General features: G+C 43.4%; 1 protein-coding gene across 1 annotated transcript in view; it reads left to right on the forward strand.

Annotated features, from left to right (window-relative positions):
- The window catches only part of mcf2l2 (MCF.2 cell line derived transforming sequence-like 2), a 401,635-nt gene that overhangs the window by 35,201 nt on the left and 338,482 nt on the right, over positions 1-27,952 (forward strand). The window contains exon 2 of the mRNA XM_068042330.1: positions 14,256-14,339. Within this exon, the coding sequence (XP_067898431.1) occupies positions 14,256-14,339 (84 nt within the window). The remainder of the gene's footprint in view (positions 1-14,255; positions 14,340-27,952) is intronic.

Below are 27,952 nucleotides of genomic sequence, written 5' to 3' on the forward strand. Positions count from 1 at the left end.
TCTGAGGTCCTTTATCCTCTTGCTCCACTGTCTCCATGTTGGAGGGACCAAACTCCTGCTGCTGATTTCCTCAGCCACTTCCATGCACACCTGCTCTTTGCAGAGGTTGTCCTCTTCCTCCTGCCTTAGGAAAGATCACCTCACTTCAGTCCCTCAGAACCCACAGCAGGACCTCAGGTAAGAGTGAGAGACCTGGGGAGCAGCCTTCCTAGGTCCCCTCTCCATTCCTGTGGTTGCTGCAGCCTCAGGAATCCATGTCCCTGCCAGGATCCCTTTCATTAGAAATCTTTCCTTTGACAGATCTGGCGCATGGTCCTACCCATCGTCCCTGATTGGTTGGGGAACCCAGAAGTGAGTGCCAATGGCGTAGCTCAGTTAAAAGAGCCAAGGCAAAGCCTGCTGCCACTGTCAATGGGTCCCCAACCCGCTACAGGTCCCACCATTTTGGCAGAGACTAAGAGTTTAAAATTCCACCCTTTATTTTAACTAAAAAAGCAAAATATCAAGCGGGTTTTAGAGTTTAAATTGACTAAATACAAAAAAAATCAAGACCTAATGATCAAATAATTCTAAATATTACATAAAAAAACACAAATAAAACCTGCTGGGAGCCCACAGGCTCTAGTATTAGCATGTTAGATTCCCACTTGTAGGTGTTTGAGAAATTCTATTCATGACTGATGTCTAAGCTTGGACTGTGTCCAAGTCCTGTCCTCCTGACTAAAGCGGGTAAAACGAAGGGAGCAAAAGGTGGTAAAACCTAATTAAAATGAAGACAAATAGAAAAAATAAGCCCATGGTGGAGCCATGTGGTGCATTTTTTCTTTCAATTGCTGCCAATTAAGTGGCATTAGGGTGGAAAATAGGCTTGACACCTGTTGTGCCAGGTCCCTGCCCATTTTAACATGCACAGCGAAAATTCGGCATCAATTCTATCAAAAGGACCCACACCAATATTGGTAGATGTGTACAAATGAAGCAAATGATGATTGGGACACCATAGACAGAATTTTCCCAGGCCGTCGGAGATGGGTTCGGGGACAAGTGAGCTGAGAGTGTCCCAAAATATTATGTTCGGTAGGGATCCCAATGTGATCCCGCCTTCATCTAACTTTTCCCGGGGCGGCATTGAAGGAAAGTGGGGAACCCCCTTGAATCTGTTGGGTAAGTAATTAGGAGCTTGTTGAGGTTGTCAAGAAGTCAATTATGAGGTCCTTTAGCCCTGTATCCTGGATTGCCCAGCCATGGAAAATGTTTCCTGACCTATCAGAAGCTGACCAGGGTCACCAAGGTGAGTGCACAGTAGGAAGTGCTTTTTCAGTGAGAGTGACAATCTGGGAAGGCTTTGATCAGTTACACTGAAGAGCTCCAGCCATGGCCATTGAGAGACTGTTGTTCAGAGCACTTCCTCTCTGAGAATGCTTTCACTGCTTGACAGGTGATTGTCAACTTCTTGGAAAGCACATAACCTGTCTAGCACTTCACTCACTTTCAGCTGCACTTCCCCACTGTCAGCCTTCAGCACCGAATGAGAGCAGCTTACACAGCTCTACCTTCCACTTCTGCTGAGGTTGAACAGCAGAGACCACACTACAGCCAACTGCTCCAGCAGCAGCAGGCGCAACACCAGCAGCAGCAGCACCAGCTGCCTTCTCAGCCGCATGTCCCTCCACAAGTCAGATGTTAAAGACAACAAGATTCAACTGGAAGGAGACGAGACTCTCAACACAAGGTCTACAAACAGAAGATCAACTCTCTCGACGTGTCTGAGTGCCAGTGCCTCAGGAGGCTCAGGCTCTCGTGGCAGGTTGTTGTTGACATCTACAGCCTCCTTGAACAAGACCACCTTCCCGTGGAGCAGGTGGACACGTATTGTCAATGTGCCTGTCACATGACTTCCCCTGGGTCTCTGCCTCTTGCCAAGTTGTGTGCTCTCTTCTGCAAGGAAAGAAAGCAGAAAGATGTGTGTGTTCATAATGGCTTGTGTGGAGAGGAGGGAAAGGCACCACACATGGAAGCGGTCTGTGAGGCAAGGGTGTGAGAGGCCAATATTCTGAGGGTGAGTGTTGGCTCACTTGGTAGTGCTCTTGCCTATGAGCCACAAGGTTTGGGTGCAAGTCCTACCCCTACTCACAAAATCAAACCATCCTGACTTGGAAATATATCGCCGTTCCTTCACTGTCGCTGGATCAAAATCCTGGAACTCCCTCACAAATAGCACTGTGGGTGAACCCACACCAGATGGACTGTAGTGGTTCAAGAAGGCAGCTCACCACCACCTTCTCAAGGGCAATTAGAGATGGGCAACAAATGCTGGTCTTGCCAGCGACTCCCACATCCCAAGAAACAAAAAAAAACTCCAGCGGAGGGCTGCATTGTTGGAGGTGCTATCTTTCAGGTGAGACTTTAAATTAAGGCCCCATCTGCCCTTTCAGGTGGCTATAAAAGATCTTGTGGCACAATTTTGAAAAAGAGCAGGTGAGTTATCTCCAGTGACCCAGTCAATATTTATCCCTCAATTAACATCACACAAGCAGATTATCTGGTCAACATATTGCTTTTTGTGGGTGTTTGCTATGCGCCAATTGGCTGCCACATTTCCTACATTACAACAGTGACAACACTTCAAAAAGTACTTCATTGGCTGTAAAGGACTTTGGGATGTCCGCTGATTGTGAAACGCGCTATATAGATGCAAGTCTTTTTCGCTCAGATGGGGATGTGAGGTGCCTGCAGAGAGAGGAAAGAGAAAAACTGCAAGGTGTGTTCCGAGGTGTGCTATGCAGGAGAAACCTGGAAAAGTCAGAGTGTAGGGGTTGGCAACTGAAAGTTCTGTGCCACTCAGCTTTCCTGTCCTTCTGAGGTCCTTCATCCTCTTCCTGCACTGTCTTTAGGCTGGAGGGACCGTACTCCTGCTGCTGATTTCCTCAGCCACTTCCATGCACACCTGCTTGGTTGCAGAGGTTGACCTCTTCCTCCCGTCCTTGGGAATGATCACCTCACTTCAGTCCATCAGAACCTGTAGCCATAGAAGGAGGGCATTTAGTTCTCTAACTTCAGAAATCAGCTTCATGGTAAATAAATAGTAAAGAAGTTATTTTTATATAATGCCTTCAAAATTCTTAGAATATGCCACCAAAGGTCATAGGCAATTGATTATTTGCAAAGTATAGTCATTGAACCATTGAGGTTTACAGCACAAAAGGTAGACATTTGGCTCATCGTGTCTGTGTAGGCTCTTTGCTAGAAATCCAAAACTAATCCCACTGTATCTTCTTTTACTTCAAATGTTTACTCAATTTGCTATGAAAAGATGTGATCAGGTTCTATGGAATACATATAATTTTGTGCGATTGAAACACACAAAAACACTCCTGCTCCCTGAGCTATGTTACAAACCCGCTTCATGAATTTTCTGCCTAGAACCACAATGACACTACATATACATGTTGCATCTGGAAGAGATAAATTTATTATATCTACATTCCATAAAGAGCTACAGAGTCACATTTTATAGATACAGGTATGAGAAAATCATTCTGGCTAACCATTCTCATTCTTTTTGACATTTCTTCAAAAACTAATAGAAAAAGTTGCCAAATAGCAGGTAAACGTCAACAGTAAGCACCCATGTATCTTTTCTTGACAATGATGTTACATTTGATGTTAAACACTGGCGAACAATTGTTTCTATTTGCCTACAAACCAACTTAAGAGATATGTCCATAATCATTCAAATTAGTTAGAATTAGATTTTTCTGCCCGACATGAAGAAGACAGGCATCATACTGATTGAATGTGACTGGACTGGCTATTCTTTTTTGTTGAAGGGTCAAGCTCAGACAAGAATGGCTTCTTCTCTAGCCCGTGGGAAAACTGACATAGGGACAATCTCATTATCCATTCACTATATTACAAGAACTACTAACCTACATTTTGTCAATTTATTTGAGGTTCAATGCACTTTCTGATTGCTGACGAATTCCATGAATGTGCTGTTACATATCTGTGGGTTTCACATGGACTGGCAATCTTCCAATACCTTGCTCAAGGGGATATTTTTCAGATGCCATTTTTAAAAATGTGAACTTGTAGGTGTTGGTGTTTCCACAATTTGCTGTTCTTGATCTTCTTGGTGGTAGAGGTTGTGAAAAAGGGAGCTGTTGTCAAAGTAAACATGATGGGTTGCTGCAGTGCATTCTGTAGCAAGCACATACTGCAGCCACAATGCACCAGTAATGAAGGGGATGGATATTGAATTCAGTGGCAGGCCTACCAACTAAGCAAACTGCCCTACCCTTGATGGTGTTGAGCTTCTTGAGTGTTGTTATAACTACACTGATCCATGCAAGTGTGAGTATTCCATCACACTTCTGACTTGAGCCTTCCAGATGGTGGAAAGGCTTTGAGTACTCAGGAAGTGAACCATTCATTACAAAGTACCCAATTCACATAGCCATGGTATATATGTGGTTGGTCCAGTTAAGTTTTTGGTTAAAGGTGACTCCAAAGATGTTGATGGTGGGAACTTAGTGATGGTGGTGCTGCTGCTTAAGGTTGGGGAGGGAGGTATTTGGTTTTTTTCTTGTAGATAGTCTGGCAGTTAGTGGAGTGAATGTTATCCAGTACTCTCAGTCTAAACCTTATCTCTTACACTCATGCTGGGCTTCACTATGATTGAGGATAAGAATGTCCATGGAGTTTCTTCCTTCTGAATTAGTTTTCTGATTTTCCATCACCATTCACAATTGGACGTGTTACGACTTGAGCACTTTACTCTGATCCGTGGGCTGTGGGATTGCTTAGATCTGTTTATAATATGCTGCTTTTGGTGTTTAACATGGGTAGGCTTCTACTGTAGCTTTATTAGGCTATCTGAGGTATGCTTGGTGCTGCTGTTGGAATGCCTTTGTACACTCTCTATTGAACCAGAGATAGTCTCCTGGTGTGATGCTGATGGAGGAGTGAGGGATGTGTTGGGTCATGAAGTTACAGATTTTGGTGGTATACAGTTCTGATGGTGCAGTGTGTCAGGAATGCCGTTTTTAGCCTGTTAGATCTGTCCTTGGTCTGTCTCCTGCAGCATGACTGTAGTGGCACATTACACAATGGAGGGTCTCGTCAATCGAGGACATTGTCCACATGGACTGTGCAGCGGTCACTCCTCCTAAGACTATCATGGACTAATATATCTGTGACAGGTAGGTTGGTGAGGACAATTCAAGCAGGTTACTTCCTTATATTTAACAATGAAAGATTATCACAGCTGTTCCAGTTTGCACAAATAAACATTTCTAACAGTGTAACAATCAATAGCAACAACAACTTGCTTTTATATAGCACCTTTAACATAGAAAAAGTCCCAAAGTGCTTCTTTGGAGCATTATCAGAAGCAGGGACTCTACCCGATTTCCTATCACCACACCCCCACTACCCTGAAGATAAATCGTAGTGCCCCACTGTAATATTACTCATTCTTTTGGTTTGTGAACTATTGTAAGATTCACAGGAATGTGAACATACCAACATACGTACATACGACCATACAAATTAGGAGCAGAAGTAGGTCATTTGGCCCCTTGAGCCTGCTCTGCCATTCAATAAGATCATGGCTGATCTGTTTGTGTTTTGACTTCCACACTCCCATTTACCCCTGATTCCCTTGCATAACAAGAATCTATCTACCTCCACCTTAAAAATATTCAATGACCCCACCTCCACCACCTTCTGAGGCAGAGAGTTCCAAAGTCGCACAACCCTCTGAGAGAAAAAAAACTCTGCATCTCTGTCCTAAAAGGGCGACCCCTAATTTTAAAACAGTGCCCCCTAGTTCTGGACTCACTCACAAGAGGAAACATCCTTTCCCCTTTCACCTTGTCAAGACTGTTCAGGATCTTATATACTTTAATCAAGTCTCCCTCACTCTTCTAAACTCCAGTGAAAACAAGCCCAGTCTGTCCAACCTTTTCTCATAAGAAAACCTGCTCATACCAGGTATCAATCCAGTAAACCTCCTCTGAGCTGCCTCCAACACATTTACATCAACCTTTAAATAAGGGGACCAAAACTGCACACAGTATTCGAGATGTGGTCTCACCAATGTCCTGTATAACTGAAGCATAACATCCTTACTTTTATTTTGAATTCCTCTCGTAATAAAGGATAGCATTCCATTAGCCTTCTTTATTGCTTGCTGTACCTGCATACTAACCTTTTGTGACTCCTGCACTAGACCACCTTGATCCCTCTGCACCTCAGAATTCTGCAGTCATTCTCTGTTAAGTAACACACTGCTTTTTTATTCTTACTGCCAAAGTGAACAACTTCACATTTTCCCACATTATATTCCATCTGCCAGATCTTTGCCCACTCACTCAACCTATCTATATCAGTCTGCAACCTCCTTATGTCCTCTCACAACATACTTTCCTACCTAATTTTGTGTCATCTGAAAATTTAGCTACCATGCCATAGCTCCCCTCATCTAAGTCATTGACATAAATTGTAAAAAGTTGAGGCCGCAGAACAGACCCCTGCGGGACTCCACTCGTCACATCCTGCCACTCAGAAAAGGACTAATTTATGCATACTCTGTTTTTTTCCAGCCAGCCAATCATCTATCCATGCTAATATTTTACCCCCTACACCATGAGCTCCTACTTTGTGCAATAACCTTTTATGTGGCACCTTTATCAAATGCCTTCTAGAAATCCAAGTACAGTATGTCAACGCGCTCTCCTTTATCCACAGTGCATGTTACTCCTTCAAAGAAATTCAATAAATTGGTTAAACATGAATTCCCTTCCACAAAACCATGCTGACTATTCTCGATTACCTTGAGTTTTTCTAAGTACCCAGCTATAACCTCCTTAATCAATTCTAACACCTTCCTCGTGACAGACGTCAAGCTAAATGGCCTAGTTACCTGTTTTCTGCCTCCTCCCTTCTTGAATAGAGCGATTATATTTGCTATTTTCCAGTCTGATGTAACCTTTCCAAAATCTTGGATTTTGAAAAATTAACACCAATGCATCTACTACCTCATTAGCCACATCTTTTAAGACCCCGGGATGAAGCCCATCAGGACCTGGGGACTTGTCAGCCCGCAGCTCCATCAGTTTGGTCAGTACTGCTTCCCCGATGATTGTAATTTCACTAAGGTCCTCTCTTCCTTCCACCTCCTGATTTACAGCTATTACTGGAATGTTTATTGTATCCTCTTGTGAAGCCAGAAGCAAAATATTTGTTCATTTCATCCACCATTTCCTTATTATCTACTATTAACACCCATTCTCACTGTCCATGTTGAAACTCTTGCTATCTGTTTTTACAAGTAATATCCAAAGAAAACGTAGGTTTTTATTGTAACTTCTACTGGAATATATATACACACAGCTACTGCAAGAGCACACCTACACATGTTTTACGCTGTCGGGCTACACCCACAACTCTCTGATCATGTGTGACGTGACATCACTTCCTCCAGTGATCCTTCACTTACAGTCTCTTAAAGTGATAGCACAACATCGCCCTTTTTTCCAAAGATAAAAACATATGTACGATATACAATGATGGTGCAGTTCAGATTAACTATACAGGAATAAAACAAAACATAATTTACACGTAAGCAAGTTTAACACTCTCTAAAATGTAGAGGAGCTTTGCTTATTTGTCCCGATCCTGAGCTGGGCTCGATTTTACAACTCCTCTGAGGCTCTGGTAACTCTGAACTCTGGTTAACATGCTCTTCCTCTGTGCTCGAAGCCTCTGCATGCTCATCTTCAGACTTTGGCTTTGAACATGTTCGCAATGCTACAGAGTTGTCACACATAGTGTTGTCATACAGCTCTCTGAGTTGACATCGGTTCTGTCTGAGAATCGCACCATTGGGTGTCTGAACCTCTTACAATCTGGGCTGGTCCTTACAACCTCTGCAGGATACCAAGTTCCTGATGCATGATTGAGGACTCTAACTTTCTGTCCTATTCACAGTCTGGTCCTGCTTGTCTGTCATACGATGCCTTCACCTTCCCTTGTTTCGAAACAAGTATATCCTTTACTGTGGAAAACTTAGATGATGACTGGGCAGGATAGTTCTTACCTGCCTTCCAAACATCAACTCTGCAGGTGACAGTAAGCCCATGTCCGATGGAGTAGCTTGGAGGTGTACTATTGCATCCTTGAGATCTTGTTCCATCTGCCTGTACTTCAAAATTAATGATTCAATCGTGTGCATCTTCGCCCACATATGTGAAGGTGTTTCATGTGGAATCAAAGGTACCTTCTGTTGATTTGGCTGATATCTTTGCCATGCCTCACAGGATTTCACCTCCGCTTCAACATCGGTGCTGATTCCTGGCCAATAAACAGTCCCTTTGGCAAGGCGTTTGGTACGTTCTATTCCTAAATGCCTTGAAGCAGTTAGGTTAGAACATCTGAACGCAGAGCTTCGGGTGCAGGACTTGTTTCTGCTTGAAAATCACCCCTTGTGATATACCGAGCTCATCTTGTTGCAGCCAGAAATAGTGTAGACGTTTGGTTACTTGCTGAATGGTGTCAGGCCATCTTTCCACAATCAACTCCCACAACAACAAGATAGGGTCACCTGCTGTCTTGTCTCTCAGTTGCTTGCATTTGTGGCGTCCAAATTTCATGATATAGATCTTCAATCTCAGTATCCACATGGTGGACATGCAAATCCAGCAAGATATCTGCATCTTTATTCGGGATAGGCAACCTGCTCAGGATATCCAATGTGACCATTTTGCTGCCCAGTTTATATCAGGCGTCACAATCATAGCCCTGGACCTTCATCAAAAGCCTCTGAATCCACGGAGGAGCACTTGTAAGCATTTGCATCATATGGTTTCAAGCGGCTTGTGGTCAGTCTCCACGTTAAAATGTTTTCTGAGCAAGTCGGTGTGAAATCTAACAATACCAAAAACCAGAGCTAAGGTGTCACGTTTGATGTTAGAGTAATTGTATTGGGTTTGCAACAAACTTGTTGACACAAAGGCGATTGGCTTCCCTTGCTGCCTGAAGCAGGCACCTAATCCCTTCTGGGACATGTCGACTTCATGTGTGGTCTCTTTGGTCGGGTCATAATAGCGTGCTGTCTTGACTTGACAGAGCTAACTTTAAGGGCTCAAATGACTGCTGGCGGTCTTCCTGCCACAAGTAAAGGATGTCTTTATGCAGAAATTCCCTAAGCAGTGCTGCTCACTCAGCCGTATTGGGGATATATGAGGCCAAAATGTTGAACAGCCCTAAACACCGTTGTAGGTCTTCCCGGTCCTGAGGAGTTGCCATGGCTGTGACATCTCTGATCTTACCTGGGTCTGGGCGTTTCCTGTAGCGGAATATATCAACCCAAAGTGTTGATGTACCCAACATTGACTGGCACTTCTTGCTATTAAATACAAGGCCCTCATATGATGAGCAGCCAGCATTAGCAAATGCAAGTTTCAGTCATGCTCTCCCTTGGCCCACCCCATCACTGCAATATCATTGGCTATACAGATACAGCCCAGGACAATTTCTGTTATCCTGTCCATGTATTGTTAGAAAGTGTCCTGGCTGACACACAGATCAAACAGTAACCATCTGAAAACAGTATCTCCCGAATTGTGTTCTAAAAGTTGAGAGTAGCTGGGACTTCTTGGCTAAATGGATAGACTAGTAGCCATGTTTCGCGTCTACATTTGAAAAATACTTAGCACCTGCGAACTAAGGATTCAGCACCTACAGGGTCAGAATTTTATACAAGCATCTCTTGAGGACTAAATTCCATCATCATGGGTCTAAGCAAATCCTGTGATTGGCATCTTTCTTCAGCACACAGGTAATGGAGCTGCTCCAATCAGAATGCTTGTGCACTTGGCAGGTGACTCCATTGTGTTTTATCTCATCCAGCTCCACTTTAAGCTTCTCGTGAATGTGCACGCTGCACTTCCTTGGCGTGTTGATAGTAGGAACTGCAACTTCCTTCACGTGCAATATGATATCACCCTTGAAATCACTGATTGTATCAAACCTGTCTGGGTAAAGTAGTTTCAGGTCTCTAACTGACTCAATGCACTCTATGTTGCAACCTTCCATAACTTTCAATGTGGTGTTGACCTCATGTATTGTAACATATCCTTAATCTTGTCAGACTAGAAGTCCTGCGATGGCTGATCCAGTTGTGTCTACAATATAAAACATTTGTGGTAGCCATTTGGAGCTCTCATAGCTGTACTGCAAGGTTATCGTTCCAATGCATTTGATTGGAGAACCATTGTAGGCAGTCAGCCTAGATGTGATGGGTCGTACTACAGATTCCCACTTCTTTGAATACATGTCCTTCAGTATAGGGAGGGATAGAATATTTACACTTGCTCTGGTGTCAGTTTTCACTCTGAGCTTATGCTTGCCATTCTTCTACGGACGTATAATCCCGATCATGATGAATGTTTCAGATTGTGTGATAGCATTAATACGTTGATCCAAGTTAACTAAGTGAAATGCTTGCTTGCTGTTCCTACGAGTGCATTCTTCATCTGTATGCTCCTGGCAATCTCCCTGTTGACCTGATGTAACTACTTGGGCTTGTGTTGTGTGTTGGCATACCTATTGTTGTGTTTGCATCCTGTCTTGCAGAAGTTCTCTCTGCATGTGATCTGTCACCATTCCTGTGTGCAGTATCTGAGCTTGGCCTTCTGCACTGCCTTGCCCAATGTCCTTGCATGCCATAAGCTTTACACTGGTCCTGGACAACAGCAAATTGGATGAGTCAGGCCACATTTGCCACAAGGCTTAGCAGACCTCTGAGCCTTGGTTACCATACCAATTATCATAGCCACCCCCAACGCTTGTAACTGTTGGCACCCTGCCATGATGGTTCAAATTTCCTTCCATCATTAAGAAGTGCATCTATGGTGTGCCCTTTCTCTTTTCTACCAGGTCTTTTTGAACAGATATTGAATTGTTGGAACAGGTCAATAACCCATTCCAACAATTCAATATCTGTGAAGTCGCATTCTTGAGCCTTCTCAGCACTTTGCAACAAGCTGGCCAATGGACGAATCTTGCATTTGCCAGTAGGTCATAACCTCAAGCCTATGTACTTGGAAATTGACCTTTACCTTGAGTTGATCTTCCAGGAATGCCCATAGCTTGCTAAAGACCTTCTGATCCTCAGCTGACAATCCTGATGTGTTGATCCATTGCAGGCCCTCATTGCCCTGTATGATCTTGATTTTTATAGCTTGTTTCACTGGTTCGCTCATTTCTTGATCCATGAAACACAGTTCCATCCATTGTTGAAACAGTTTGAACTCAGATGTTATGCTGGAAGCCTACCAATCCATAATTAGATACCTGAATGCCAATTTCTTAATGATTTGTTACGACTGAGGCGGGAGGAGTGCACTGTTAATTCAGTCCCGATTCCCCACAGGTCACAACATATATTTAAATGTTTCCACTTACCGCAACAATCAATCAGATACTCTACTTTTCCCCAGAATAAAACACACCAACCAGGTTTCTTTAATAAACAACAAAATTATCTGTTTATTATACCCCAAGTCATAACCAATAATGAAGTAAACATTCGCATGAATTGAAATATGAAAACCCCTTATTTTATCCCAGCCCTCATACATACCCAATATACACAACCGGTTAACCATGGAAAAAAAGGGATTTTTGTTTACGGCTGTTATAAAGAAATAGAAGGAATAAAAATTAACTTAGACTGAAGAGTAGAAGAACAGAAGGCTTCACATAGATCAAGTGTGCAGCAACAAAGGTTTCAATTCTCACACATATGATGTAAAATTCTTTCAAAGATGCAAGGTTTCTGGAAACATTCAGGATTTCTTCAAATACAGGAGGCAACAGTACAACTTGATGCAGGATTTGCTTTTCAAGACAGGGAAAGATGGGTTGGCTGGATCTTCTGTCTCAGGTCAATAAGCAAACTCCAACCGGCTGTTATTAGCCAAAGCAATTGGCTTTTTTTTTAAACAGTTCAAAAATGAAACTAACTGTTCAGCAATCCTGTGACAGCTATAAATCATGGTCTGTCATTTCCTTGTCATCATCTGTCCCTTCAGGTCAGAACCACCTGCTGTGTTTACTTGAAATCAGATGCTTTCTAGTAAGATTTGTTTCTGTTGACCTTCCTTTTTAGAAAACACCCAAAGTTTAGCTTCTTCAAGATTCCAGCATCCATGAAAACCTTTTCAGTTTTTAAAAAATACAGATTCTCAAGTTTTAACAAAAAATGGAAACCATCGTAACACCTCCGCCCTTGGAGAAATGAAACGCCATTTTTGAATGCATTTCATTACAATGTAAAAAAACAGAAGTTAAAAACATTTTAAAACACATTCTCACACTTATCCCCCTACCCCCATTCACTCTTTACCTACAATTTTGCTTTGTACTATCTTTACTCATATAACTCAAACAAAGTTAGATTCGTAACAAAACAACTGCAATAACATTACTTTTGCCCAAAATGTGGACAATCTTTAAGTGAAAGGGCTGCAACAATAAAGTCCATAGGAATATTCTGGCATTCTGGGTTAAATTTTTCCACAAAGGTTTTACCGCAGGAGCTCATTTAAATGGCTAGGGTGGACTGGCCCCCCAAATGACATGGAGGGGGTGGGTGGTCTGTCCCTGGCAATGGCATCAGGTGCCATTGCGCATGCGCAGATGCCATTTTTAAAGAGCTTTGAGCCCTACATTACAATTTAAATTTTTAAAGATACAGTGCTTTTTAAAAATGAAATAGTTATCCTGACCCTCTTACCCACCACCCCCCTGCAATAACCGTGTAAGTAATAACCTGCCCTCTTTCACTCCCCCCAAAACACTTAACTTGTGCGCCAACCTCCCCCCACCAAAATTCATCAACTTTAAACTTTACCCCTTCCCACCATCCCGTAGACCAATGAAATTAGTTTTACTCCGCTCCCCTCCGCCCACCAGTGTTTCGCCACGGAGACAAATTTACATATGTTAATTAATTTAAATAAAAGAATAAGTTACCTTCTCGCTCTGGGACGGATAGCGGGAGCGAGAAGGTAATTTATTCCTTTATTTAAATTAATTAACATATGTAAATTTGTCTCCGTCGCCGAGCGGTGGGGGACAGCCATGAGGCCTCGCCACCACCTGCAGACGCGGGCTGGGCCTTCCCGGCGTTGAGGCCGATGTTGGCCCTCTTCCGGAGACATTTTCCACCGAACCCCCTCCCCCCACCCCCCCCCGGACATCAGGGGGCCTATAAAATTCGTTCCACTGTTTTCACATTCTACCTTCATTACCAAAATAAACTTGATTTCAATTCTTTTGGATAACCATTTGTTTATTCATTTGTCACTTTGAGTAACATGCAGCCTGGAAGCTTTGCTTTCCATTATGCCATGTTGTACAAAGGTTTTGCTATTCTGCTGCAGCACTCACTAATTTAAAACCCAATATTGCTGCAGTTTAAATCACATGGTAACACACTTGAGCCTTTGTGCTGCTCTGCATATAATCATACTCTTGGTCTTAACAATAGCCATCAGGGCAATTATTTAGACTTTCAATACAGTTTGAAGTAACAAATGCAATTTTAACAAAAGCAGTAGCTTGCTGTAGTGTATATAATTACTCACAAGAGGAACCTGTAATTGCTGTATTTATTCTGCTGCATGGATGGATAGAATCTATATTTATGTTTAATAAGGCCTAATCAAGTCATTCTAAGTTTTATTTCCCTTTTTATAGTACTTTCCTTCTGCAAAGTGAGTTGTTTATTTGCTAGGAAAAAATGGCTACAAAGAGGAAATGGCGGAAGCCAGTGGAAGAGGAAGCAAAATAGATTTGTATTCTGGTAGCCATGGTATGAAAAGGTGCTTTGTCTCAAAAACAACATGTTTATTATAATCTTATTAAGAGAAAATATAATGTAGATTTTGATCAGAGAACAGCGGCCTAACTTCAGCTGATTTATTTGCTGCATATATTCTTAAACTGTGTTTATTTAATTCTGAAACACCACTGAATATATGCAACATGTGTATTGAGGGCAGTCTGAGATATTTCCAAAATGTGATCACACTTTTGAGTAATAAGATAGTCTTATGACTGAAACCTAAGCAGTGTCTTGGGAAATCATTGCCGTTTTTAATTCTTGAACTTTACTCTTACTTGACAATGTAACTTTGTCTTGGTCCTGAACTTGACTCACTGGATTATACTTATTCTCTCCACAGATGAAATCATGCAACAAGAAATAAGACCCCTGCTTGCAGTTGATATCGTTGAACAGCTACAGAAACAGTTTGCTATCCTATCAGGTGGGAAATTAGCAGTATTTTCTTCTTATGTCACTGATAACTGTTGGTGGTGTCTGGAACATGATAGAGAAGTTTCTTAGCTCAGAGTTTTGTTTGGCAATTAATGTGGTGCAGTGCTACAGGCAGTCAGCTACACTCATGATCTGCTTGGCCTCATGTCCAAAGATCAATCCTTGTAGAATAATATATATATGTTGTACATAGCTAAATAACAGTGAATGTATTGTGTTCAATAGAGAATGTAGATGGTTTTTGCAGTTGTTCTGCTGTTTTCCCATTTTATGATTTATGGTAAGAGAGCTTAACTAACTTATAAAGTTAAAAGAAAGACTTCCATTTATATAATGCCTTTCACAACCTCAGGACATCCCAAAGTGCTTGACAACCAATGCAGTATGTTTTGAAGTGTAATCACTGTTGTAATGTAGAAAACACAGCTGTTAATTTGCTGGTCCCACAATGAGATAATGCCCAGATAAGTTGTTTCTTAGTTATGGTTGAGGGATAAATATTTTCCAGGACACCTTTTACATCCGCCTGAGAGGACAGACAGGGCCTCAGTTTAGAATCTCATCCGACGGTCGTTTGCAAACATAGTCCAGAATTTTTCACTTGTTACATGGGAGCCTTCCACCGACTGATCCCGCCTCCGCCTAAGACCAATTAAGGGCCTGGTGATTCAGATCGGATTTACGATCCCCAGGCCCTTTATTGGTCTTAGGCAGAACTTCCACCTCATTGATCAGGAAGTCCTGCCTAATGGAGCTGCCAGCTAATCAGTGGGTTGGCAGCTCTTAGTCCCAGCAGTGCCACCAGGAGCAGTGGCCATTGCTGGGACTACACCCGGCTTCAAAACGAAGAGGAAGGACAGCATGAAAAAGTGGTAGGTTTTTGGGGCCTTGCCGCGGGTGTTCGGTCGTGCCCTGGTGAAGCAAGTAGGGTTGTTTGAGGGGGTGGAGGGTGTGTTGGCGATTGGGGTGGTTGGCGCATCAGGGGCGGCCCTCCGTCGGGCATTGGGGGCACAATCAGGAGGGCCCCCCGCCAGGCCATCAGAAGGCCACCTACTTTTGTCAGGGGCTTTTCTCAGGCCTGGGCCACCCACTTGCCAATGGTAAAATCCCCGTGGTGGTGGGCAGAGGCCCTTAATTGGCTGTCACTTGGCCACTTAAGGGCCTTAATCGTCCTGGGGCGGGCGGGCCATTTCCCGCTGCTGCCGCTTTGCATAAAATGGCTGCGGAGGCGGGAGCAGGTTGGGATGGGCCCCCTGAGCCTCCCACTCCATTTTATGCCCCCCCCCCCACCAGCCTGCTCTTTGTGAGGGGGGGGTGGGTGGTCAAATTCCAGCCATAGTTTGTAAATGGAGCTAATGTACTCCTGGTTATATAAATATTCTACTCCTAGCATAATGCCTTTAAGTGGCTGATTCAGGAGCTCTAGTGATGGCAGTAGTAAAAGCAGTTTGTTCAGCATTTCTGCCTTGAGAGCAGAATGAGTTGCAGTGTGGTGGACAAAACATAAAAATAATCAAAAGCAAATATTTGGTAATATTTCATAATGAATTGTTATAAATTAATTGTTTTGCACAATCACAAAATTTGGCTCCGTGTTGTCTGTTTTTCCATTACGCATGCCATTTTGCCTCCAAAGTACTGTGCATGGCATGCCCGCACACTTCTGGTGCTGGTCGCGCTGGCCAACATTTCGAGTAGGGCACTAGGGCGTGCACAGGAAGTATCTGCTGGCAGTATGCAGAGTAGGCAGATCGTGCTGTCAATCAGTGTGTAGTGCTGTCATTTTGGAGCTCAACACTCCAGCTAACACCATCTCTTAACCTCTCATAACTGAACATACGCTCGACAGCAGGAATGACCCCTCCACCCAGCCATCAGTGTTATTTAAAGGGATTATCAACTACTTTATGGTTAGTTGCTGATTGATTTATACTAGCTGTTGCTGCAATTGTAAAGGTGTTCGATGGTTTCTACAGATGTTTAAAGTTGTTAAAGTCTACAAGTGCTGAAGGACTTTGTCCTGACTTCATGGCTTCTGCACAGACCAGTTACTCCCAGACATGGCTGCAGTACTATGCATCCCCCTTGGTCTACAGCATGATAGGGAGAATAAGTAGAGGCAACTCAAAGTAGGAGAAGTTGCTGGAAGAGGGGGGAGAAGGACTCTCAGCAGGAGGCTACATCCAACCAGGGTACTCAGGGAAAATTCTACCTGAACCTCAGCAAGGAACAGGTTTCAATAAGGACATCTTTGAAATCAAACATCTGCTGCAGCCATATTGCAGCCTCATAGCAGGGCAAATACATCATTGCCAGTGACTTTGAAGGTGGCTGTGGCCTTGAATTTTATACTTTGAGCTCATAGGAAATAGGAGCAGGAGTAGGCCATTTGGCCACTGGAGCCTACTCCACCATTCAACTAGATCATGGCTGATCTTCTACCTCAAAGCCATTTTCCACCACTATCCCCACATCCCTTGATATCTTTAATATCTAGAAATCTATCAATCTCTGTCTTGAACATAATCAATGACTGAGCCGCCACAGCCTTCTGGGGTAGAGAATTCCAAAGATTCACCATCCTCTGAGTGAAGAAGTTCTTTCTCATCTCAGTCCTAAATGGCCTACCTCTGAGATTGTGTCCTCTGGTTCTAGATGCCCCCCAGCCAGGGATAACATCCTTCCTGCATTTATCCTGTCGAGCCCTGTAAGAACTTTACATGCTTCAATAAGATCACCTCTCATTCTTCTAAGGTCTAAAGAATACAGGCCCAGTTTCCTCAATCTCTCCTCATAGAACAATCCCGTCATCTCAGGAGCCAGTCTGGTGAACCTTCGTTGCAATTCCTCTATGGCAAGCATATCCTCCCTTGCTCTTTCTAGGGTGGAGCAGGCAATATTTACAACATCTCCCAGTTTTCCGTCCACTATTCTATAAGAAAGGTTACTGAGGCTCTTCCAAGAGAGCTGAATACATTTCATTCTCTCTTACCAGAGAAAAGCAAGCGGACTGAGCACACAGCTTTGTGTGGATTGCTGGCTTCCCATGGTGCAGGATGCCATTGACTGTACGCACGTTGTTTTGTGGGCACCACATGCCAACTCTGAAGTGTACCTCAACCGAAAGGGATTTGACATCCTTAACCTCCAGCTTGTGTGCAATCTTATGCGGCATATCATGCAGGTCAATGTCCAGTATCCTGGTAGCAGTCATGATTCCTTCATTCTGCAGCAGTCTACTGTGCCACCTGCATTTGAGCGAACATGGCAAACTTGAGGGAGAACTTTCGGGAAACAAGTGCTATCCTTTGATGAAATGGCTCATGTCTTCATTGCACAGCTCACACATATGACTGTGTTCCTGCTTCATCACAGTCTTCCTGTTCTTCCATCTCTTGCTCTTCCACTGCAGCCTGGAAATGTGGCAGTTCTTGGTTATCTAAAATGAAAAAGGCACAAGGCTAGGATTGTGGTGAGGGGAGAGGGGGAAAGCAAGAGGTGCATCTGCAGCTTGTAAAGCAGAAAAGATAGTGGGATGAGAGGGAAGTGGGATGTGCAAAGGAGGATTAGATATGAGGATACAGTCACCTTCAATGGTTTCAGCTCCCCACTTCAATGATAGCAGCCACCATCTCCACCATTGGGGTAATGACATGCAGCCGTGCCTGACCCCACCAGTTAGGTGCTGCTACCTCCAGTTATGCGCCAACTTATACTGCAAGAGAAAGGGAAATGTATCAGTGAGTGTGGTGCTATCTGTTTGGGTGATGTGGTCGTCATGGTTGAATAGCTGACAGTGTGTACAAGCTGTGAGGCTTGCAGAAATGCTGAGTTTATGAGGGTGTGATGAAGCTGGGAATGTTAGGTATGAGTCAGAATTTGTAGAGATTTATGATAGGTGTGTGGTGCATTGAGCAGTGTGTGAGGCTAGTGGTGCAGTTGGTGGATATGGCATTTGAAGATGTATTCACTGGCCTTGACCACTGGTGTGAGGTCATTGAACTTCTTACAGCACTTCATTAGGCCTTCAGAGTCAGATTCCTGGCATTGATTGCCACTGCTATCTGATCCCACTGCTTTTGCAAAGTTTGTTTGAAGGGCCTCCTGTCTGCCCGTGGTTGGTGGTATGTCTCCCCCTCTCCACCTCTTGCACATGTTGTGTATAGTTGTAGGGGATTCTATAGTTAGGAGAACAGATAGGCATTTCTGTGGCCACAGACGTGATTCCAGGTTGGTATGTTACCTCCCTGGTACAAGGGTCGTGGATATCACCGAGCTGCCACAGAGCATTCTGGAGGGCGAGGGTGCACAGCCAGAGGTTGTGGTCCACATTGGTACCAACGATAGAGATAGAAAAAGGGATGAAGTCCTGCAGGCTGAATGTAGGGAGTTAGAAAAGAGATTAGCAAGCAGGACCTCAAAGATAGTAATATCCAGATTACTCCCAATGCCATGTGCCAGTGATTATGAAATAGGAGAATACACCAGATGAATGCAGGCTGGAGAAGTAGTGCAGGAGGAAGGGCTTCAGATTTCTGGGGCGTTGGGACCAGTACTGGAAAGGTGGGACAACAGGAGGGGGATAAAAAGGAGGGGGTGTAGCATTATTGGTTAAAGAATCAATTACAGCTGTGAGGAGGGATGATATGCTAAATGAATCATCAAATGAGGCATATGGGTTGAGCTCAGAAATAAAAAAAAAGGGGCAGCCATACTAGTAGGAGTGTGCTATAGACCACAAATATTGAGAGGGAGATAGAAGAACAAATATTTAGGCAAATTTCTGAGTGCAAAATCAATAGGGCAATAGTAGTTGGGAATTTCAACCACCCTAATATGAATAGGGATACAAACAGTAGGAAGGACACAGAGGGCACAAAATTCTTGAACTGTATTCAAGAGAACTTTTTTAGCCAGCACGTAACAAGCCAAATGAGATGGGGTGTAATTCTAGGTTTAGTCTTAGGAAATGAAGCTGGGCAAGTGGATGAAGTAGCAGTGGGTGATCATTTTGGAGATGGTGACCATAATACAGTTAGATTTAACATTATTATGGAAAAGGACAAAGATAGAACAGGAATAAAAGTTTTAAATTGGGGGAAGGCAAATTTTACAAAGCTGAGAGGTGATCTGCCGAAAGTGGACTGGATACAGCTACTTGAAGGAAAATCAGTAACAAACCAATGGGAGGCATTCAAAAGCGAGATTCGACAGGCACAGTGTGGACAAGTCCCCACAAAGATAAAAAGTGGTACTGCCAAATCTCAAGCCCCGGTTATTTAGTAGCATACAGGGTAAGATAAAGCAGAAAAAGAAAGCCTATGACAGTCACAAAAAACTTAATACTTTAGAAAGCCTAGAGGAGTACAGAAAGTGCAGGGGTTAAGTAATGAAGGAAATTAGGAAAGCAAAGAGAGGACATGAAAAAGTGTTGACAGGTAAAATTAAAGAAAACCCAAAGATGTTGATTAAGAGCAAGAGGATAACTAAGGAAAGGGTAGGGCCTATCAGAGATGTACAAGGTAACTTATGCATGGATGCAGAAGATGTGGGCAGGGTTCTTAATGAGTACTTTGTCTCTGTCTTCACAAAGGGGAGGGATGATGCAGCCATTGTAATTAAAGAGGAGTGTGAAATATTAGATACGATAAGCATAATGGGAGAGGAAGTACTAGAGGGTCTGACATCCTTGAAAGTGGATAAATCACCAGGGCCAGATGGATTGTATGTGAAGCTGTTAAAGGAAGCCAGGCAGGAAATAGCAGATGCTCTGAGGATCATTTTCAAATCCTCACTAGATACAGGTGAGGTACCAGAGGATTGGAGGTCCACTAACGTTGTAGCATTCTTTAAAAAGGATGCAAGGGATATGCCAAATAATTATAGGCCGGTCAGTCTGACCTCGGGGAAATTATTAGAATCAATTCTGAGAGATAGGATAAACTGTCACTTGGAAAGGCATGGATTAATCAGGGATAGTCAGCATGGATTTGTTAAGGGAAGATCGTGTCTTACCAAATTAATTGAATTTTTTTAGGAAGTAACAAGGTGGATTGATGAGGATAGTACAGTGGATGTTGTGTACATGGATTTTAGTAAGGCATTTGACAAGGTCCCACATGGCAGACTGGCCAGAAAAGTAAAAGCTCATGGGATACAGGGGAATGTGGCGAGTTGGATCTAAAATTGGCTCAGTGACAGGAAACAAAGGGTAATGGTCGACAGATGTTTTTGTGAATGGAAGGCAGTTTCCAGTGGCGTTCCACAGGGCTTAGTGTTGGGTCTCTTGCTGTTGTGGTATGTATTAATGATTTGGACTTAAATGTAGGAGACATGATTGGGAAATTTGTAGATGACACAAAAAGTGGCCGTGTAGTTGATAGTGAAGAGGATAGCTGTAGACTTCAGAATGATATCAATAGCTTGGTTGAGTGGGCCGAAAAGTGATAATTGGAATTCAATCTGGAGAAGTGTGAGATAATATATTTGGGGAGGGCAAACAAATACACAATACACATAAACGGGAGGATATTGAGAGGGGTAGAGGAAGTGAGAGACCTTGGAGTGCATGTCCACAGGTCCCTGAAGGTGGCAGGACAGGTAGATAAAGTGGTGAAGAAGGCATATGGAATGCTTTCCTTTATTTGCAGAGGTATAGAATACAAAAGGAGAAATGTAATGCTGGAACTGTATAAAACGCCGGTTAGGATACAGTTGGAGTATTGCGTACAGTTCTGGTCACCACGTTACAGGAAGGACATAATTGCTCTGGAGAGAGTACAGAGGAGATTTACAAGAATGCTGCCAGGGCTGGAAAATTGCAGCTATGAGGAAAGATTGGATAGGCTTGGGTTGTTTTCCTTAGAACAGAGGAGGCTGAGGGGTGACTTAATTGAGGTGTACAGAATTATGAGAGGCTTAGATAGAGTAGACAGGTAGAACCTGTTTCCCCCAGCGGAGAGGTCAATTACCAGAGGGCATAGATTTAAGGTGATTGGTAGAAGGATTAGAGGGAACATGAGGAAAAACATTTTCACTCAGAGGTGATGGGTGTCTGGAATTCACTGCCTGGATCTGTGGTGGAGGCAGAAACCCTCAACTCATTTGGTCCTGCACCTGAAGTGCTGTAACCTGCAAGGCTACGGGCCAGGTACTGGAAGGTGGAATTAGATTGGGTGGCTAGTTTTTTCAACCGGCGCAGTCACAATGGGCTGAATGGTCTCTTTCTGTGCCGCAACTTTTCTATGGTTCTATCTTTCCAAGATATCTGTCTGGAGTGAGACCGGAATCACCGGCCTGTTGATATATATCAGCAAATCATCCACAATAGTTGGTAGGTTGATTGGCCATTATAAATTGCCCCTAGTATAGGTAGGTGGTAGGGAAATATAGGGACAGTTGGGGATGTAGTAGGAATATGGGATTAGTGCAGGATTAGTATAAATGGGTGGTTGATGGTCGGCACAGACTCGGTGGGCCAAAGGGCCTGTTTCAGTGCTGTATCTCTAAACTAAACTAAACTAAACATAACACATTTGGATAAGTTTGTCAAGCTTTTGTCGACTGAGAACTTTTCCCTTGTGATAGTCCTATGAAGCTGAGTTAAGTCCACACAAATGCGAAGAGTACTGTTTGGTTTAGGAACTGGAACCATTCTCGAACACCACTCTCTTGGTTTCATGACAGGAGAAATGACTGCCATCCTGGTTATCTCTTCTAGCTGTATTTGGACTTGCTTCAGCAATGGGTGTGGTATCTTCCTAGGTGTAAAGATACATGTTGGTTTAGCATCTTCTCTCAATGTGATGCTATATTCAGTCTTCAGTCTTCCTAGACCAGAAAATAGTTTTGGCTCTTAGATTCATGTTGCTTGATTTCATCCACTTTTTTGATAAGATGAAGATCTAAATTCACTTTTCTGCTCAAAAGAGAAAATTCTCGATTCTGTAAAACATAATGTTTCCAATATCTGCTTTCCCTTGTACTGGGGTGTTGTCTGTAGCTTTTCCTTGACTTTCAGTTCAGTCTCTCCTGGACCGAGTAACTGAGTGTCTCTTGGTTGCAAGCAATGTGTTGATAGCCACGGTTCAAAACTGTGATGCTTGCTCCAGTATCTAATTTAAAATTGGCAATGTGTCTGTTGAGATAAATATCTGCTGTCCAGAATTTCTGGTTAGGTTCATTGATCTCCCCAAGGAAAATTCCTTACTTATCCTTCAATGGAGCTTGTTCCACTTCATTGATCGCTCTTTGCATGAAGACTTTTTGTTTGGGATCTTGAAAAGTAAAGGTGTTGCTTTGACACATTTTTCCAAAATGGCCCACCGTCTTACAATTAAAGCATTCCACTTTATTGCCTGGACACTGTTGATGCCTGTGGGTCTTTTTAGTGCTGGCAGGGTTTCATGGCGTCTTGCACTGCCCGAGTGTACCTTCTTGTCTGGAGACTGTTTCTCAGTACAGTCATCAGAATTTTTCTGACCCAAGGTTTCTTGTCCCCTCTCAGGATTGCTCTGTTCTACCCATGGACCTCTGCTTGTCTGATGATGTGTATCGCCTTCTCCAGGGTGAAATCTTCTTTTGACTGTAATACATCCGATAGAGGTTCATCCACAATGCCCACAACTATGCGGTCTCTTATCAATTCTGTCTTCAGTTCTCCATACTCACATTTTTCAGCCAGTCTATACGAATCATTAATGAAATATCCACCGATTCACTCGGTTTCTGGACCCTTCTATTAAACTTGGCCCTTTCTAAGATCTTATTACTTATTAAATTAAAATATTTATCGAAGGCTTGCAAAACATCATCAAGCTTATCGGAAGCCTCATTAATGCCCTGCCTTGCAATCGCATCATCAGCAATTGTACCTTTTGAGTACAGCAAAGTGTTTACTTGTTCAGCTTCAGACTTGCTATGCAGCTGGGGAGCTATCCTGTATCTTAAAAATCTTCTCTACAGAGACCAGTTCTGATTATGGTTAGTTCCTTCCAAATTCTCAAACCTTTCAGGTATCATGTATTTTGGATCCATATCCTTCCTAAACTCTGTAGTTTGTTTTCTTTCTTTGATAAATTTTCATTCTTGCTATTGAAATGTTCCCATATTTTTCAGAGGTTTCCCATTCTTATTAGAGGTTTCCTATGCTTTTCCCATGTGGTCGGCTCGAGTAACAGCTGCTGACTTTCGATCTGCCCTTTGTGAGGATTTGGTTTTTCCTCGTTTTGCCTGCCCCAGTGTGCTGTTAGACAATGTTTCTATCCTTTTCTAAAGGTTGCTTAACCAATCCCCGACCGTCACTCGGTTCTGTGACTTGATGCCTGTGATCGCTTTACTTGGATTTTACTCACAGACTACCATGCTTCTGTGCTGCAGCCTGAATTCCTATACGGTTGACTCTCTGTGTCTTTTCGTTGTCTATGGAGCAACTCTGGAGATCTTTGCAGCTTCTCCACGAGATCTGCAGTCTTTGGCTATTCCTGTACCAGGTTAGGCTTCTTAAAATCTTCTGGATGTGTTCACCATTGTCATCATGCTGTATGTTGTTGCTAGCATTTCAGATGCTTGGTTGGGCTTGATTTACGGAGATCTTGGTGTTGTTTTAAATCTAAACAGTAACTCCTTTATTATATTTACATGGACTATATACACTTTCCATAAACCTATCTAGCTCTTACTCTGCATGATGTTTCTTGCTTCTCCCCAAGTCCATTACAAACTTGGGGCTGAATCTTCTGTGCCTGCCGCCATTGTTGGCAGCGGGTGAATAAAACGGCAATCTTCCATGTGACGTCTCATTTGAATAGCCAGTGCAGCAGCTCCTCCCCCCCACCCTCATCACCTGGAGGGGTTAGGCTGTCCGTCCCTGGCAAGGTGGCAGCTGCCTGTGTGTGGGCGTTAACGCCATTTTTAAAGGGCTGTCAGCCCTACCAGGAGATTTAAATATTTAAAGATAAAGTGAATGAAAAAATAAATAAATTTATTTTGCCCCCTCCCACCCCCCAATAACCATTACATTAATTATTTGCCCTCCCCCCCCAACACTTACCTTTACAATCTGACCTACCCCCCCCCACCAACCCACAAACTTTCACCAACAACCCTTCCCACCATCCCCGACACCCATGAAGTTACTTCGATCCTGTCCTCCCCTCCCACACAAAACAAAATCTGCTTTTCTACTCTTCCCATCAAAGTGGATAATTTTATACATCCCCACATTATATACCATCTGCCACCTTCTTGCCCAATCACTTAACTGATCTATATCCCACTGCAAACTCTTTGCATCCTCCTCACAGCTCACTTTCCCACTGTATTGTCAGTAAGTTATTATTTGCATTTGGGACTGTCCCAGAATCTGTTCTATAAACAACAACAATTCACATTTATATTGTGCCTTTAACATAGAAAAACTTCAGAGCATTCAAAAGCATGACAAAAAAGCATGCCAAATATGAGTCAAAGGAAGTATTTGAAAGGGTGACCAAATGATTGGTCAAAGAGGTGGGTGTTAAAGGAGCAGGGGCGTACTGGATCCAGCAAAAGGGGGATGTATTAATGCAGCATCTTGGAACACTGTGGGGAAAACAGGAAGTCTCCTGATTTCCTATCTGGTCATTCCTTCCTTGTTCAGGAGACTCTTATAAGTGGGGAGGGAGATGGAGAAATGGAAAGATTTAGGCATTGAATTCCAGAGTGCGAGGCCTAGATAGCTTGTTGTGAGGTGAAAGGGAGATAGTATGCAACAGAGGCTGATTTTAGTTTGCTGCAGTAATTGAAGCAGTTGTGAGAATTGTGACTGTGCTGCCTAATTGATTCCAGGAACGAGAGACCAGAACCAGCTTGATGGTCAGGCCACATTAGCAGCAACTGGTGAGCTGTGACTGCTGAATTGGTATTCCAAGGCAGTTTGCCAACTGTGGAGGGTGGGACATTGGGTGGCTCCTACACCGCTGGCAGAGACCTGGAGGGGGAAGTTGATCGTGGGGTGGGGGTGCATGCAAGGAGCTGAAAATTTCTGAACAAAGTAACAAATAACATATATAAAATAACCCCACACCCAAAAGAGGTGAGTACCTAGAACTAACATGCAACCCTCGTCTCAAACTACTTAGTTATCTGTTGTATTAACGTGTTGTGCTTCGTAATGTGGAATACAAACATACGAATTAGGAACAGGAGTAGGCCACTTGGCCCCTCGAGCCTGCTCTGCCATTCAATAAGTTCATGGCTGAACTGATTTCTCCACATTTCCACCTACCCCCGATAACCTTTCACCCCCTTGCTTATCAGGAAACTATCTACCTCTGCCTTAAAAATATTCAAAAGACTCTGCTTCCACCGCCTTTTGAGGAAGAGAATTCAAAGACTCACGACCCTCTGAGAGAAAAAGTTTCTCCTCATCTCTGTCTTAAATGGGCGACCGCTTATTTTTAAATAGTGACCCCTAGTTTGAGATTCTCTCACAAGGGGAAACATCCTTTCCACATCCACCCTGTCAAGACCCCTCGGGATCTTAGATATTTCAATCAAGTCGCCTCTTACTCTTCTGAATTCCAGCGGATAGAAGCCTAGCCTGTCCAATCTTTCCTCGTAAGATAGCCCGCCCATTCCAGGTATTAGTCTACTAAACCTTCTCTGAACTGCCTCCAACACATTTACATCCTTCCTTAAATAAGGAGACCAGTATTGTAGGGGAAATAAGGTGTTTGCCATTGTGAAAACTGGATACTGAAACGAAAGAAGCCAATCATTTTGTTTATTTACATGTCATACATGGTAGGTTCACACAAAAGTGCTGCACTATCATATCATGGAGTGATAAGACTTGGGGCTGGCTTCTGTGTAGGAAGCAGGGCTCTTGGCTCTGGGTCAAAAAGGTGGTGGGGGGGGGGCCACCTCTGCATTTTCGCGGCCCCCCCCAGAGCAATCCTGCGGTGTTTTTCAATTAAAGATTCATGAACTGGGATTCCTGTCCCTTTTAAAGACTGGGATCCTGCCTCCAAGAGCTGCCTGCCAATCAGCTTAGTAGCTTAGTAGTATCGGCAGCGCCACTGGGAGCGGTGTCCACTGCCGGTACTGCAGACGCCTCGTACCCATGCCTAGTGCTGGAACCCCAGACATGAGGTAGGTGAGGTGGGGTCACCGGGGTCAGTCTGAAAGGTCCTGGCGAAGGGGTTGGGAGGGGTGGTTGTGAAGTCCAGGGGGAGGAGGATCTCGGGGGGGTATTGTTCCCAGTGTGTGTCCTCCGTGGGCCACAAATTGCCCAGGTAGGAGGGCCCCCCCCCAAGCCCACAAGAGGCCCCCTCCCCCCCACCCCCCCTGTCCCCCACACCGGTAAGATCCAAGTGGCGGTGGGACCCCTTAATTAGCCATTAATAGGCCACTTAAAAGCCTCAATTAGCCTCTGGGCAGGAAGGCTGTCATCGGCCTATCCCACCCCCGGGAATATCACTTGGTGACAGGCCCTTTGCCCCACCGTCCCCCCTGCCACCTGTTGCGATACTCTGTACGCCTCTGCCTCGATCCGGCCTTGGGAGGGCCCATAAAATCCCGGCCTTGGGGTCCTGCCAGTGATCTACCAGATGACAAATTCCACATCCTCATTGTTTCACCAAGTTATAAGGTGTTTGGGGATGGAAGGAAAATTGAAACTATTTAAAGTAATCACAAATGCAATTGGAGCAATCAAAAATCCTGTTTTGAAATCTCGCCAACCTCCCCACAGTTGTCAACATGCTAAATACATTACATCTCAAAGGTGTTATGAATTCTGGCAATTTGTTACAATAAAAGACAAAGAGACAAAATTCTGTAAAAATCTTGCCAGTAGTTCTGAAGTATAAATTAAGACTATGCGCAGAATAATCATAAATGAAATGAATTTTTGTATTTTGATTTGTTTTTATTATTAGCCCCATTTTATAACTTGTGTAAATCTCTTTGCTTCAGAACACCATTAATTTCTTGTCAAAATGTATAGAAAATGTTTCCATTATCATCCGTGGATTTCTTTCTACATATGCGCTTTAGGAAATGATGTGACACTGTTTTTTCTGTAGTTTAGAATGTCATATTCTTACATTCCAGTAACAGTCATCTCTACAGATGGGGTTGTTCATGAATTAGAAAATACTGCCATAGCAGGTGATTTTTAGGATCAAGCATTGCTATTCAAGGTGCCGCACAAGAGGCTGCTACATAAGATAAGGATGCATGGCGTTAGGGGTAAAGTATTAGCATGGATAGAGGATTGGTTGACTAACAGGAAGAAGAGAGTGGGGATAAATGAGTGCTATTCTGGTTGGCAATCAGTCACTAGTGGTGTGCCTCAGGGATCGGTGTTGGGACCGCAATTATTTACAATTTATATAGATGATTTGGAGTTGGGGACCACGTGTTGGGTGTCAAAGTTTGCAGATGACACTAAGATGAGTGGCAGAGCAAAGTGTGCAGATGACTGTGAAACTTTGCAGAGGAACATAGATACATTGAGTGAGTGGGCAAAGGTCTGGCAGATGGAAGACAATGTTAATAAATGTGAAGTCATTCATTTCGGTAGGAGCAACAGTAAAAAGGATTATTACTTGAATGGTA

Source organism: Heterodontus francisci, chromosome 11, assembly GCF_036365525.1.
Source record: "Heterodontus francisci isolate sHetFra1 chromosome 11, sHetFra1.hap1, whole genome shotgun sequence".
In the NCBI taxonomy this organism is placed as follows: domain Eukaryota; kingdom Metazoa; phylum Chordata; class Chondrichthyes; order Heterodontiformes; family Heterodontidae; genus Heterodontus; species Heterodontus francisci.